Raw genomic sequence first — 13,201 nt, forward strand, 5'->3', positions numbered from 1 at the left:
AAGTGGATTCCCCGTGGTCAGAAGACGCAGGGGTGGTGCCGGTGCCCCCCTGAAAGCCGGTTCATTCCATCCCCTGTTGACCAAGTGCTTCCGGTGGGCATGGGGGGTAGGGTGCTGAAGCCTGCAGCCTGGGGCCCCACCATCCAATGGGGCAGGAAGATAGGAGGAGAATCACCCCACGGGTCTTGATCCCTGCGAGGAAGCCTGCGTGCAGGGCTGGGGCGGACCTTGCCCACTGGGCCTCCTTTGCTATTGGGAGTGTATCTGCCTGGAGAAAAGGGGTGGGGGCGGGAGGCGGCCTTTGTCTTTAGGGTTGGGTGTGAGAAGGAGCAAGGGCTTCGCTGCCTTCTGTCAGCTCTGAGGGCTGGCTAGAAAAGGCGGCCGTGGTGAGGTCCGCACCGCGTGGGGGCCCCGGCGGCGGGGAGGGGCGAGTGTGGGGCCGCGGCTCCCCCAGCCCCGAGGAGGCGCCCTGCGGGGCCCTGGGGCCGCCGGTCCCCTCTTCCTGCCGCTCCTCCGCCCCGCCCCGCCCCTTAAAGGGACCCCGGCCGGGGGCGGGCGCGGCTGAGCCTGGTGTCCGGCCTCTGCCCCCGCCCCGGCGGCGTGAGTGGCTGCAGCCGGGCCCCCGCCCGCCCGCCCGCCCCCTGCTTCCGTGGAGCGGCGCCTCCCCGGGAGTTCAGTCAGGCAGGCGGCGCGGACGCGAGCGGAGCCGACCACCTCCGGGTGAGTGAGCGGCGCGCGGAGGCCCTCGGCTCCTGGGGTGTGGGTCGCCCCTCACCGCCGGGGATCTGAGGAGCAGCCCGCTCCCTTCCCCGGTCGTGACCGAGCTGTGGCTTCCCTGGCCCCACACGGTGGGTCACGGGGCCGGCGGATGAGCTCACTTCCTCCACGTCTGTAGCATCTCTTCGCCCCTCAGCCCGGAAAAGGGAAACCCGGGCCGCTCAGTGCCCTCCGTGCGCCGTTTCCTCAGCGCTGCCGGGACGGGAGGGAAGCGGAACCTCGGGCCGGAGGGGGTGAAACCCGCCCTTCCCAGAGCCCCATTCCCCGCTGGTGCCAAGGATTGCCCTGGAGAAGGTTCCTTTCCTTGGGGGGATCTAAGAAAGACTCCTGCCTCCTCCCCTGCACCTCCCTTGAAAGAGGCGCATTTGGCCCTTTCTTTTTGCTTCCTCCTCTTTCACCCAAGGCTTCCCCAAGATGGCTTACCCATTTCACAGGGAGAATCCATTTTCCCGGTTCCCTACTTCTGACATTTTGTCACCTCTAGCCCTGGCACTCGCGGAGGAATGGTTGGTGGCCCCACCTGGACACAGCTGCCCTGTGACCCTACCCCACAGACCAAGCACATGCACCGCAAGTCAGACCAGGGACGTGTGGTTTGGGGGCACTGGGGGTTACCTGCCGAGGCTTCAGGCCGGGTGTCTGGCACCCAGTGAGCTTTCCACACGGAACACCCTCGGCCCGGGGCTGACTTAGACAGGATGTGAGGGGTGGGCGGGGATGTTGCAGCACTGCTAGGGTGTGAACCCCAGAAGAGCGCGTCCTGACAAACGTGAGCCCCTCCAGCTTGGTCTTCTTGAGCCCTCCCTGCCTGCTCACATCATTGCTGCCCTGGGGTTGGGGCTCCTCTGTCAGAACTGCCTCCTCCGCCCTGTTCCTTCTGTCCTCCCTGAGAGCAAATTTCTATCCTCCCAGAGCATGGGTCTGAAAGGGACGGGAGGCATCAGGAGCCAGGTCTGCGGGATGAGGCTGTGCTAAGCATTTGGGGGAGTGGAGGCGTGGGGTTTCTGAGCCTCCAGACAGGTGACCAGGAGGAACAGTCCTTCCCCTTTCAGATGAGGAGGCTGAGACCCAGACAGCACCTGCGACTTGCCTTTCCTGGCTCGCAGGGTGAGGCTGGCGGGGGCATCCAGGATCACAGCCACCAGCTGGTCCTCGTTCCCCACCAGAGCCACTGTGTGTTCTCATGTTCCACGTGGCTGGCTCTTAGGCTGCGTAATGACTTTGAAGTCCTACTGGTCCCAGCCCCATCTCATCCCACAGAGTGTCTTTGGGACTCGAGGGAGAGAGGGAAGGTGTCTGTACTTCAGGGTGCCCTCCTTGCAGAGTCCTCATTCAGGCCTGAGTGCCCCAAGTTGCACTCAGGGAGCCAGAGAGGGAGAAAGCTCTGGCTTGGCCTCCAAAGGCCACTGCAGGCACAGAGGGCAAGTGCAGCTCTGAAATGGGGATGCCCTCAGTTAGTGAGAAGGGGTGACCTCTAGGGACCCCCTTCCCGCCATTGTGCAGCTCTGAGCTGGCTGCTGCTTGAGCGTGCTGGCCCATTTCCCTGGGGACAGCTGAACTCATGTCTGCTTGCTGGGGCCTTTGGGGCGCCCGGATGGTGAGTTAGAAGAAATCTGAGCCTGGTCTCGGTGTACCATGTTAGAGGCGCCATCAGAGGAGCGACCGAGGCAGGACTGAGGCGTGAAGGCTTCGGGCTCTTCTGGGCAGTTCTCGAGTGGCTCCAGGATAGCAGCTCCTTGGGCTGGTCCCCCCAGAACCCCCTCTACCACCCTGGGGGGTTGTCTGGCACCCCCCAGGCACCCCTGGACTGCCCTGGGAGAGGATGCAATGCAAAGGCACACACAGGGATCTGCTTTGAGGGCCTGACATTTTGGAGTGAGCTGGGTTTGTTTGTGGGCTCCTGAATGTGCCTGACAACATGTAGAATAGGTCATGGTCCCGCCAGTAGGACAGTGAGGAAAACTGCCCCAAGGAGGTCTGGCTCCTATCCAGGCCCACAAGACTTCACCAGGCCCCGCCATGAATCCAGTTTTCCAGAGGGGGGTGGGGTACAGGTGGTGAACTTTGTCCTGAAGCCTAGCTCCATGCTCAACCCCAACTGCCCATCTCCCCACTGGGCCTGTCTCCCTTGGGAGCTGGCAGGCAAGTTTGGGGCCTCCTAGATGGGCGGTAGGAAGGGAGTCAGCACGACCTCAGCTCGGGCCTGGCCCTGAGGCAGAGGAAGCCTGGGTGGGCGCCCTCCGGCCACTCAGGAGGGTGGCCTGGGGAGATGGGTGTCCTGGCTTGAGATGGGGCGGAAATCCAGTTGAACATCCAAGCCTTAGTCTGCCTGGTCCAGCCCCATGGCCAGGTACACCCAGGGAGCCGGTAGTAGCAGGGCTTTCACCTCCTTGACCGAGGTGGGTTAACCCAGGGTGGCAGACGTCCAGCTGGTGTGAGCTGGGGCTTCTTGCTCTGTGCCGGCCGGCCGGAGCATCCCTAGGCCCCTGCGAGTCTTCCTTTAAAGATGCCCCCAGGCTCGCGGGGTCGGGGATGTGCTGGGCCAGACGGGACTCTGGACTCCGCGTGGCAGAATGTTGCTCCCCCTGCCCGCTATCTGCGGAGGCGGGGCGGCGGGTTTCCCCGAGGGCGCCTGACTGCCCCTCTTGTGAAGAGGAACGAGTGGAGGCGGCGAGGAGAGCCAGAGCAGGCTAGACGCCAGGGCCCACCGCCGCGCCCTCATCCCTCAGATGTCCCTTTGTCACCTGAAAGGAAAAATGGGTCAGGTCCTGGCGAGGGAGGGGGCGGCAGGGCCGACGCTGGGTGCCTGCCCGGAGCGCGGGGCTCAGATTCCCGCTTGGGCTCCTGGGCCCGCGGCGCCGAGTCCCCTCCCTGCCGGGGGTGGGCAGGTGGCCAGGGACACAGTGGGCCGAGCAGGTCCGTGACCCGCGCCTGTCTCTGCAACAGCCCCGACTTCTCACCTGCGCCCCCGAGCCTTTGGACCGGACCGAGCCGGGGAGCGGTCCCCCCAGCCGCCACCTCTGGGGCCGAGGAGTGGTGACCGTGCGGACCCGGGGGGAAGGGAGGAAGGAGAGACAAAGGCGCGCGCCGGCCCCGCCTCCTTGCGCCGCCCACCATGTGTCAGTCAGAGTCGCGGCGAGGACCCGAGCTCCGCACGGCGAAATGGTGAGATGCCCACGGCTGCGTCCTAACCCCGCCGCACCCCGCCTCGACCTCCGGAAGGTCAGAGTTCACGTCCAGCGGCTCCACGGCGGTGGCGGCGGCGGCAGGGGGCTAGGGGACCAGCTCCCGCGACTAGAGGGGCCCACTCCGGGGGGCCTGAGTCGGAGAGCCCGCTTCAGGTATTGGTATTGGTGGGGGCCAGCGGGCTGTTGGTCCAGTGTCCACACTGCACCCCCGCCCCGCTTGGGCGCAGCTTCTCTGGGGTTGGTCCCTGCTCTTCTGCAAAGAGCTGGGTGGGCGGGAGAAACCTGGGGTAGAGGAGTGATGTGTCCTGCTTGGCTTGGCCCCTATCCATTTCGTGGACCTTTTTAAAGGGATGGGAGAGAATGGTCGCAGAGGATCTGGTGAGCAGTGCAGAGGCAGCACCTTCAGGGCCCCCCACTGAGCTGCAGGGCCCGGCCTTTGGGTCAGTTCTCCATTTTCTCTGCTTTTAGTACCAGCAGTGTGCCTTTGTTCCTTGGTTTGTTGAGCAAGTGGGTGCAGAGGACCGAGCTGCTCTGAGAGCACAGGCACAGATGGAGCTTCCTCCTCCCGTTGAATGTAGTGTTTTTTACGAAACCGAGGCACCAGGACGTTCTCCAAGTGGGTGGTAGTGCGGTCTCCTGATGCCCACACTGGGGCCTTGAGAGCCTCTAGGTCCTGGCCTGTGGCACGGCGACCTGGGCCTCAGTGTCAAGACTCAGGAAAAACTTACCCCGGTCTCTGGCTCCCTTGAAGCTGAGCCTTTGCCAACTGTACCAAATTGGAGCTGGTGGGGTCAGGGGAAGGTCCACCTACCTTTACTGGAAGGAGGGGCCTGGGTCAGGTGTGTGTGGCCCCAGCAGGCCTGAGGGTTGGCAGGGAGCTTACCGCCACCACCCTCTGGATTGTTGTGGAGACCCTGAGCTGACGTAGAAAGACAGCAGGGTGGATGGAGCAGTAGCGGTGAGGGGTTTGTGTGTGCACCTGCGTGTGTGTTTGTGATCTTATGAGGCCCGATCGCTTATCAGATGAGGAAGTAAGAGGCCTGGACCATGGAGATTTACCCGGATCCTGTGCTGCCCGAGGCTTGGGGGGGCTCAGCCTAGCTCTCCTTGAAGCCCGTGTGAAAGAGCTGGCCTTAGGCAGGTGGGGACTGCCCAGTGGGCTCTGTCTACACTGCCTTCCTGGTGCGCCTAGCCCCAAGGTCCAAGAGGGGGTCCCTGGCAGGTTCAGAAGCTATTCTGAGAGGTCTCAACTGACACGCAGGTAGAGACTGGGAGCTGAGCGCCGACAGAGGCAGCCCAGCCCCCGACTCAGAATGTGGTTGGTATGAGGGGGTCTGGCCAGCGTCACCCGAATCCATGGAGAGGCAGTTGAGCTTGCCAAGGGTGGGGTGGACGGGAAGGGTGGGGCCCCTGGTCCTCTGCTGACCTCGGCCGTGCGTGGACATGTGCCCTGCAGGTTGCACTTCCCTCAGCTGGCCCTGAGGCGGAGGCTGGGACAGCTGAGCTGCATGTCCAAACCTGCCCTGAAACTGCGCTCCTGGCCCCTGACGGTCCTCTACTACCTCCTGCCCCTTGGCGCCCTCAGGCCCCTCAGCCGGGTGGGATGGAGGCCTGTGAGCAGGGTAAGTGTGCGGGGGCTGCCGGCCCTGCCTCCCCGCAGCAGGCCTGAGGGGGTGCCCAGTTATCTGGGCAGAGGTGGTGCTGTGGGGCCTGAGCCCTTCAACAGATGCTGTTGGAAGGCGAGTTGGTGGAGGGGGTGGGCTGGTCGGTGGCCATGTGGGCTGTGGACAGGTGACTGTAAAGGCCCATCATCCACGGCCTGCTCTCTCTGCCTGCGTTTCTGCCATGTAAGTGCTCTGTTTCTGGAAAGAACCCACATTGGGCAATCAGAAAATGGTGTCTGTTTCATCTCCTGTGTTCAGGCAGAAAAGAGCTTAGAGGTGATTTTGAGAAGAATCAAGTTTCTGGATGCCAGAGGGTAGTTCACACAGGCTAGAGCCTGTGTGGCCTCTGTGGGTAGGGATGCCCTTGAGGACCCAGGAGCCCCCAGCAGGCTAGGTGAGGGCCCCGGGCAGCCCAGTGGGTGTTGCCCAGCTTGGAAGCTGAAGGTACCTGTGGGGCCCTGGGCACTAGGCCCAGGGTCGAAGGGCCGCCCTGGGCCACCCCCACACACGGGTATCCGCTGGGGGTGCTGAGAGCCGCTCACTCAGTGCCGCTTTAGAGGTGTTTAAAGTTGGGAGTGGAATTGCTTTTGCACCCTGGGGACTTGGTGTCTTGGCAGTGTTCAGCAAGCCGCAGCCACTGATTAAAGCAGGTCCCACGACGGCAGTGGCACCTGAGGTTTAAGAGCTCGGGCTGGAGGGTCTGACGGAGGTGCAGAGTCCCCTCTCCAGGAGGAGCTGCGGGTGGGGACGGCGGTGTGGACTGGGAGCCCTTGGAGTCTCGGTGTCAGTGCCCAGCACCTCTGCCCAGCAGCAGGCTGAGCGCGTGCACCGGGGTGTGGACTTGCTGAGCACCGAGAGCCGACTCCTTCGGTGCTGGTCTGGGACGCCAGCAGCACTGCCCACCACAGCCTCTGTGTGACCACATCCGATCCTTGTATGCCCTTCCCCATCCAAGAAACGAGGTAGGAACTCTGCAGGAAATGGCCGATACCTGAGCTATGCGAGTCACTGTGTGGAGGCCCAGCCAGTACTGTGTGTAAAAGACTTGGAAGCTCAGTCTGGTTCCTGGTGAGAAACCACCATGTCACAGAGCCCTCGAGGGTCCCTGCTGCTCAGGCCTCAGGAGGTGGTCCCTGTGGGGGGGTTCGGGGGCTGAGTGCACGGCGTGGCACACTCACCCGCCCCTTGGGACCTGCAGGTGGCCTTGTACAAGTCGGTGCCAACACGCTTGCTGTCGCGGGCCTGGGGCCGCCTCAACCAAGTGGAGCTGCCGCAGTGGCTGCGCAGGCCGGTCTACAGCCTGTACATCTGGACCTTCGGGGTGAACATGAAGGAGGCCGCGGTGGAGGACCTGCACCACTACCGCAACCTCAGCGAGTTCTTCCGGCGCAAGCTGAAGCCACAGGCCCGGCCCGTGTGCGGCCTGCACAGCGTGGTAAGGCCCGACCCGCCTCCGTGCCTTTGGGCACAGTGGGCCTGGTGGGCACTCCTTCCAGCCTGGCCCCCCGGGGGGCCGTGGTCCTGTCCTCCACACCCTCCCCTACAGCGAGCCTCTCCTGACCCTTCCAGATCAGCCCCTCAGACGGGAAGATCCTCAACTTCGGACAGGTGAAGAACTGTGAGGTGGAGCAGGTGAAGGGGGTCACCTACTCGCTGGAGTCGTTCTTGGGCCCCCGCACGCCCGCAGAGGACCTGCCCTTCCCCCCAGGTGGGTCCTGGCCCGAGGTGCTGGGCGCCAGCAGGTGGAGGGGCGGGGAGGGAGGGAGGGAGGCCTGTGGACAGGAGACCCTCTGCCCGCAGCTTGGGCCTCCCCGCAGCCGGCGTCCAGGCGGCACATGCAGGGCTCTGAGCAGCGGGCCCGCATCTGCCCACAGCCGCGCCCCACAGCTCCTTCAGGAGCCAGCTGGTCACGCGCGAAGGGAACGAGCTCTACCACTGCGTCATCTACCTGGCCCCCGGGGACTACCACTGCTTCCACTCCCCCACCGACTGGACCGTCTCCCACAGGCGCCACTTCCCAGGTAGGCCAGGCTGGCTGCCCCGGGGGCCTCGGCTGCTTCTGTCAGAGGCCGTAGGCTCCAGAGTTGGGGGCAAGGCTGGGGGTGCCCCAGGTTGGGGTCCAGCCTGCTCTGAATCTGGAATGGCAGGCTGGGTGGGGACTACCCGTGTCTGTCCCCACAGGCTCCCTGATGTCCGTGAACCCTGGCATGGCCCGCTGGATCAAAGAGCTCTTCTGCCACAACGAGCGCGTGGTCCTGACCGGGGACTGGAAGCACGGCTTCTTCTCGCTGACGGCCGTGGGGGCCACCAACGTGGGCTCCATCCGCATCTACTTCGACCGGGTGAGTGGGTCCCACTGGAGTCCGAGGGCTGGGCCACTCTGGGCTCTCCACACCGTCTCCTGTGCAGCCAGAGCTGCTGGGGCTGCGATTTCTAGGAAGGCGGGTCCCCCACCCCGGTCTAGAGGTGGCTGCAGCGGGAGGGAATTCACCTCCCTGCTTGGCACTTTGCTTTTGCTGGAAACCCAAGGGGAGCCTGGGTGGGACTGCTGCTGGAGGGCAAGTGTGTGAGAGGCACAGGTCTGGCTCCTCCATTCCCTCCGGCCCCAGTTCACAGCAGGTCAGGGGCTCTCAGCTCAGACCTGGCCTGTGGCCCGAGCTGCTGTCCCCACTTCCCTTCCTGAGCAGGGCGGGGGACGGGTGTGCCCACGGCCCACACGCTCTGCCCCCGCCTCCCAGGACCTGCACACAAACAGCCCCCGGTACAGCAAGGGCTCCTACAACGACTTCAGCTTCGTGACGCACGCCAACAAGGAGGGCATCCCCATGCGCAAGGGCGAGCACCTGGGCGAGTTTAACCTGGGCTCCACCATCGTGCTCATCTTCGAGGCCCCCAAGGACTTCAACTTCAAGCTGCAAGCAGGACAGAAAATCCGATTCGGGGAGGCTCTGGGCTCCCTCTGAGCCTCCTGCATGGCCATGGCTGCTGAGGGTCTTTTCAAGGGGAACCTCTGAGGGTATCTAGGGAGGGCACTGTCACGTCTAACCAGGCAGGACCTGGGTGACTTCCGTCTCTGCTTCCGGGGTGCAGATGAGGTCGTCGGAACCCGTCGTGGCCTAGACCGCCATCACACCCCTCCCACCCAGAGAAAGTGTGGGCCAGGATGACGGATTTTCCCTCTTGGAGACTTTTTAACATCTCGTATAAACTGGATCTTTTACCTCCCGGCCGAGCATTCGGTTGGTCCCGATTTCCGTTCTGAGATAAGCGGTAGTTAAGGTACCTTCTTGCTGCTCCTCTCGTCACTGCTTTCTGGCTTCCCTTCCCCTGCACAGGGTGAGGTGCCTCCTGGCACTGACTGTGGGCCCCACAGCGGGGCTGGTAACGCAGCTGCTTTCTGTCCCCAAACTTGCTCCGCCTTGCTTGTTGGGAAAGGCTGTCTTCTCTCTTTGCACTTATGGCTGAACACGTCACCTGCCGAGACTCTGCCAGCAGCTTCCAAGGGTGGCCTCTGGTGGCTCGGTGCTTTGCAGGCCCTGGCGAGTGACCTTTTGGAGCTGGTAGGACCCATTATCGAGCCCCCTGCAGTGGTGGCCCAGCTGGGACCAGGGGCGAGCTTGTGTCCCCTCCCTACATCCAGGCCTACGTAAAATATGGAGTAGTTGCTGCTATTGATCAGGGGCTTACACTGGAAACAAAGGAGCCTTGCTGTTGTCTTTGGTGTGTGATGGAGGGGGGTGTCAGTGCCTAGAAAACCCGTCCCCAAGTAACAGATACTAACAGGTACGAAGTCCTTAGGGAGCCAGTGATGGGGGGCGGGGGAAGGGCCAAGTTTCATGGTTCCTGGGGATGCTGTGAATTTCTCCTGCAGGAGAAGCCATTTGAACTTTTTCAACTGTATCAGTAGCACAGTATTTTTGTATGAAAATGGGAGACTTCTGAACAGTGATTCATTTAATTGCAACATTTTGAAATAAACTAAAAAACATTGCCGCTCTGCATTCTTTGCCTGGACGTGGTGACTAGCACAGAGCCTGCCGCAGGGCCTGGACCCGAGCGATGCAGGTGTGGACAGGCTGGCGCCGGGCCTGCAGCTCGTGGGCCAGCTGCTGGATCTGCACCTCCACCTGAGGGACAGGGGGCCGGCTGAGAGGAAGCCCCGCCCAGGAGCCCTCCTGGCCGCCCGCGCCTCACCTTCCGAAGCTCCTCCTCAACCTGCTGCTCAGCTTCCTGGTCCTCAGGCTGGGGCTCCTCCCTGCTCAGCTCTAGCCACCGCCTCAGGCTGTGCGCTTGCCGCTGGCAGGACCTGAGGGTGTAAGGCACCCGCTGCCCAGCTTTGCCCAGGCAGAGCCTGCAGCTGGGGGACAAGCACAGCCGCTGGGGCTGCTGGGGGCAGAGGCAGAAAGGCTACCCCACCGTCTGCGGCCTGTGCAGAGCAGGCCTTGGGGGACCCAAGCCCGTCCTTCCCCTGGGCGTGGGGGAGGCTGGCTGTGCACCCAGAGGGCACACCAGGGCACCCTCCCACTTGAGTCACATGTGCTGGGCAGACCACCGGCTTCCAGGGGCCACAGCTGGGTGTAAAGTTCTGCTCAGCTCTTCTGAGCATTACACCCTCAGGTCTCTGAAGGTGAGACCACCCTGGACCTAAATGAGCTGGACTGAGCGGGGAGCTGCTGCCTGTGGGGCTGTCCCTGGGGACACAGTGCCCCGGTCGGGCCCCTCCGTGGGGCTGCAGCAGTGCCGTGGTCTCACCTGAGGTTCTGCCTCGTGGTCTGGTAGTCCTGCAGCTGCTGCCGGATGCCCTCAAGCTCAGCCTCCAGGTTGCTGTGGCCAGTGCCCACAGGAGAACAGGCTTGATTTCGGCCAGCCTCCTGGCTCAGTGCAGGATGAGCCGAGCTGCCAGGAGGGGCGCCCCCTCTCGAGGTGCTGACAGGCCCCCGGTACACAGCTGCAGGGTCAGAGCCAGGCCCAGGCCTGGTGCCCCGAAAGTCCCCAGGAAGGAGCAGACGGGGGCTGGGGACACCGGCCAGGGACAAAGGGATCTGGGACGGAAGCCCAGGGGTCATCGGCTGGGCTGACAGCTGCAAGGGAAAGATGACCACTGATCAGGGAAGTGGGAGGAAGGTGGGGAGCCGGGGTTCCCCACGCCTGCCGGGGCCAGCTCACCTGGCCTTGCCCTCTTACTTCCACACCCGACCCCACCAGAGCAGCCGCTGCCAGCTGTACCGAGCTTTCACCCCTTCCAACGACGACCATCGACCGTCCGTTGCCCTGGGAAGAACGCTGGTGCTCCAGGCCTCCTCCCCTCCCTCCTGGTGACGCTGGCCCCTGGAGGGACGCGATGCTCCCACCCTCTCCCCAGCCTGACTCAGGTCGCAACCCTTCGGGCACTAGCTCCTGCGGGGCCAGCCCAGGGCACATTCGGGCCTCCTCACTTCCCCGTCCCGACTCCTTGACGCTCACGTCACAGGCCCCAGAGTTGCAACCCCTCCTCCCTGTAACCCCTTCAGTTCTCGGGAGGTTACCTCCAACCTGTGCTGCGAGCTGTCAACTTTGATCTGCAGCCCTGACCTCATTCCTGGAGGCCAGGCTCAATCTGTTGCTTTATCGCAAACCTGACAGTGAGGACTCACTCCATGCTTCACCTGGGTCCCCAGCCACATCTTCACATCTTCCCTCTCGCACTAAAAGAACTCATTATTCCCGGAGTCGTTCAGGCTGGAAACCCAGAAGCCATCCTGGACTCCTTCCCTTCCTCTCAGCAAACCCATCAGAGCAAGCCCTGCCTGCTCTGCCTCCCACGGCGTCCAGGCACCGTGTCCCAGCCACCAGCACCTTCTGCTGGACCCACGTCCACAGCCTCTTGTTCACCTGAAGTCCAGCTTCTCCCCGAGGCCTGCATGGCCCTCCGTGGTCCACAGCCCCTACCTCTCTCTGCGTGTGGGGTTTCCTTTCGTCTCCACCTCCGTGTAGGCGTCACAAGCAGGGGCCTCGGGGGCCATTCCCTGCTGTGTCCCCAGGACAGTGGCCCCTACACTGGATGCGTCTCCCGAGGCAGCGGGCACAGCTTTGGCTACGGCACTGAGTATGCGAGAAAGCAGCAAAGGCCGGACCCAGGACAGGCCCCAGGGGTCTTACCCGAATGGGGACTTGGGCCCCACGTGGCGCAAACGAGGACGGGGGCAGCAGCTCTGGGCCCGGGTGCGCCGTGGGTGGCGGCTTCAGGCTGGGGGCACGTGGCAGGGGGCTGCTTGGGTCCAGTGCTGCCCGGGCGGGGCCCACTGGCTGGACCTGGTGTAGGCCACGCTCCCACAGGGCCTCGGACCTGAGCGGCGGAGCGGCAGGAGCCCATCAGGCAGCGCCCCCAGAAGAGCGGGAAGGAAAGGGGGCCAGGCCCCAAGGCCCCAGAACTGCAGCACCTACCCCTGCCTGCTGAGGGGGCCGCACCCCAGGGGCGCCTGGCTCTGCAAGGGCTCCACCAGGAAGCTTGGGCGTCGTGGCTGCTTCCGTGCCCGGCGGGCAGCATTGCTGGGAAGAAACGAGCTGTTTCTCCAGGCTGCCCAGGGCCTGGGACCTTGTGGGCGCAGTCATCCAGCCCAACCCCTGAACTCTCTCCGGGAGACTGGAGGTCAGGTGAGGAAGGCTCTCGCCGCAGGTGCCTCCCGGCAAGAGCCTGCTGCCTGTGGGCGCCCCACCCACGCCGTCTCATGGGAGCTAAGCGCAGAGGCTGCAGCAGCACAGCCTGCAGGGGCCGGGGTGTCCCAGAGGGCACCGTCTCCTGGCTGTGATGGGAGAAGTGGGGAGACTACAGGCCTGGCGGGGAGGGGCTGCCAGGGGGCCCATCCGGGAGGAACAGCGGCCGAGCCCCCAGTGAGGGCCCCAGAGAAGCAGGGGCAGGATTCTGCTGCAGGGCGGGCCCCCAGTGGCTCGGCCGTGACCCCGGCACCCCGTGTCCGTCCTGTACTGTCCAAGCTCTGCCCCAGGAGGAAGCGAGGAGGACGACGTGAGGGACGGGCTACTCACAGCCCCAGGAGCTGGGGCTCGCCGGGGGCTGACGCCAGGCTGTCCAAGGCTCCCCAAAGCCCCCGAGGAGCTGGTGGTCTCCTGGTCTCCAGGGGGGCATCGCCAGCCCCGGCAGCAACGTGGCTGGGAAGGGGACGCTCAAACGTCACTCTTCTGCTGGGCTCAGTGGGCGCAGGGGGCTGCGGCTCCCTGCCCTGGCCCAGCGCCTTCTGTTTCCAGAGCGTGGCACAGTGACGCACTGCACGGTGGAGACTGTGGGCCGCCTGCAACCGGCCTCCGGTCAGGTGGTGCTGTGCCCACCCACTGCCCATGGGGCTGGGGGGTGGGAACACCCCAGACCCACCTGCACCTGCTGCTGGGCGTGCAGCTGCTGCCGGAAGGCCTTCATGCCCGCCGCAAAGCGCAGGAGGCACTCGACGCCCTCCCTGAGGAGCTGCTGGTGGTAGGCCTGCACCGCCTGCTCCTCCCGCGCCTTCTTCCTCCTCCTCTCCTGCACGAAGCCCCGCCAGGCAGCCCAGGCCTCCAGGGAGAGGAGAGGTGAGGCCCAGC

At 64.2% G+C, this 13,201-nt stretch overlaps 2 protein-coding genes across 16 annotated transcripts in view; one reads left to right on the forward strand and one right to left on the reverse strand.

Annotated features, from left to right (window-relative positions):
- The window catches only part of PISD (phosphatidylserine decarboxylase), a 27,796-nt gene extending 18,166 nt beyond the window's left edge, over nucleotides 1-9,630 (forward strand). Inside the window, exons 1-7 of one of the 4 annotated variants that reach the window (XM_043901286.1) lie at nucleotides 1,436-3,942; nucleotides 5,422-5,587; nucleotides 6,828-7,064; nucleotides 7,199-7,337; nucleotides 7,504-7,650; nucleotides 7,811-7,971; nucleotides 8,368-9,630. In XM_043901286.1, the coding sequence (XP_043757221.1) occupies nucleotides 3,893-3,942; nucleotides 5,422-5,587; nucleotides 6,828-7,064; nucleotides 7,199-7,337; nucleotides 7,504-7,650; nucleotides 7,811-7,971; nucleotides 8,368-8,592 (1,125 nt within the window). In that variant the 5' untranslated portion in view covers nucleotides 1,436-3,892 and the 3' untranslated portion in view covers nucleotides 8,593-9,630. Of the gene's footprint in view, nucleotides 1-1,435; nucleotides 3,943-4,195; nucleotides 4,406-5,421; nucleotides 5,588-6,827; nucleotides 7,065-7,198; nucleotides 7,338-7,503; nucleotides 7,651-7,810; nucleotides 7,972-8,367 lie in introns of those variants that run through there. The other 3 variants (XM_043901285.1, XM_043901283.1, XM_043901284.1) reach the window with 3 other exon arrangements.
- The window catches only part of SFI1 (SFI1 centrin binding protein), an 80,648-nt gene continuing 77,017 nt past the window's right edge, over nucleotides 9,571-13,201 (reverse strand). For 5 of the 12 annotated variants that reach the window (XM_043901262.1, XM_043901263.1, XM_043901265.1 and 2 more), the window contains 7 exons: nucleotides 12,996-13,172; nucleotides 12,653-12,915; nucleotides 12,053-12,157; nucleotides 11,768-11,954; nucleotides 10,796-10,900; nucleotides 10,382-10,710; nucleotides 9,571-9,986 (listed from right to left, as the gene is read on the reverse strand). In XM_043901262.1, coding sequence (XP_043757197.1) covers nucleotides 9,608-9,986; nucleotides 10,382-10,710; nucleotides 10,796-10,900; nucleotides 11,768-11,954; nucleotides 12,053-12,157; nucleotides 12,653-12,915; nucleotides 12,996-13,172 — 1,545 coding nt within the window. In that variant the 3' untranslated portion in view covers nucleotides 9,571-9,607. The remainder of the gene's footprint in view (nucleotides 9,987-10,381; nucleotides 10,711-10,795; nucleotides 10,901-11,767; nucleotides 11,955-12,052; nucleotides 12,158-12,652; nucleotides 12,916-12,995; nucleotides 13,173-13,201) is intronic. The other 7 variants (XM_043901269.1, XM_043901272.1, XM_043901267.1 and 4 more) reach the window with 7 other exon arrangements.

Source organism: Cervus elaphus, chromosome 5 (genome assembly GCF_910594005.1).
Source record: "Cervus elaphus chromosome 5, mCerEla1.1, whole genome shotgun sequence".
Classification (NCBI taxonomy): Eukaryota; Metazoa; Chordata; class Mammalia; order Artiodactyla; family Cervidae; genus Cervus; species Cervus elaphus.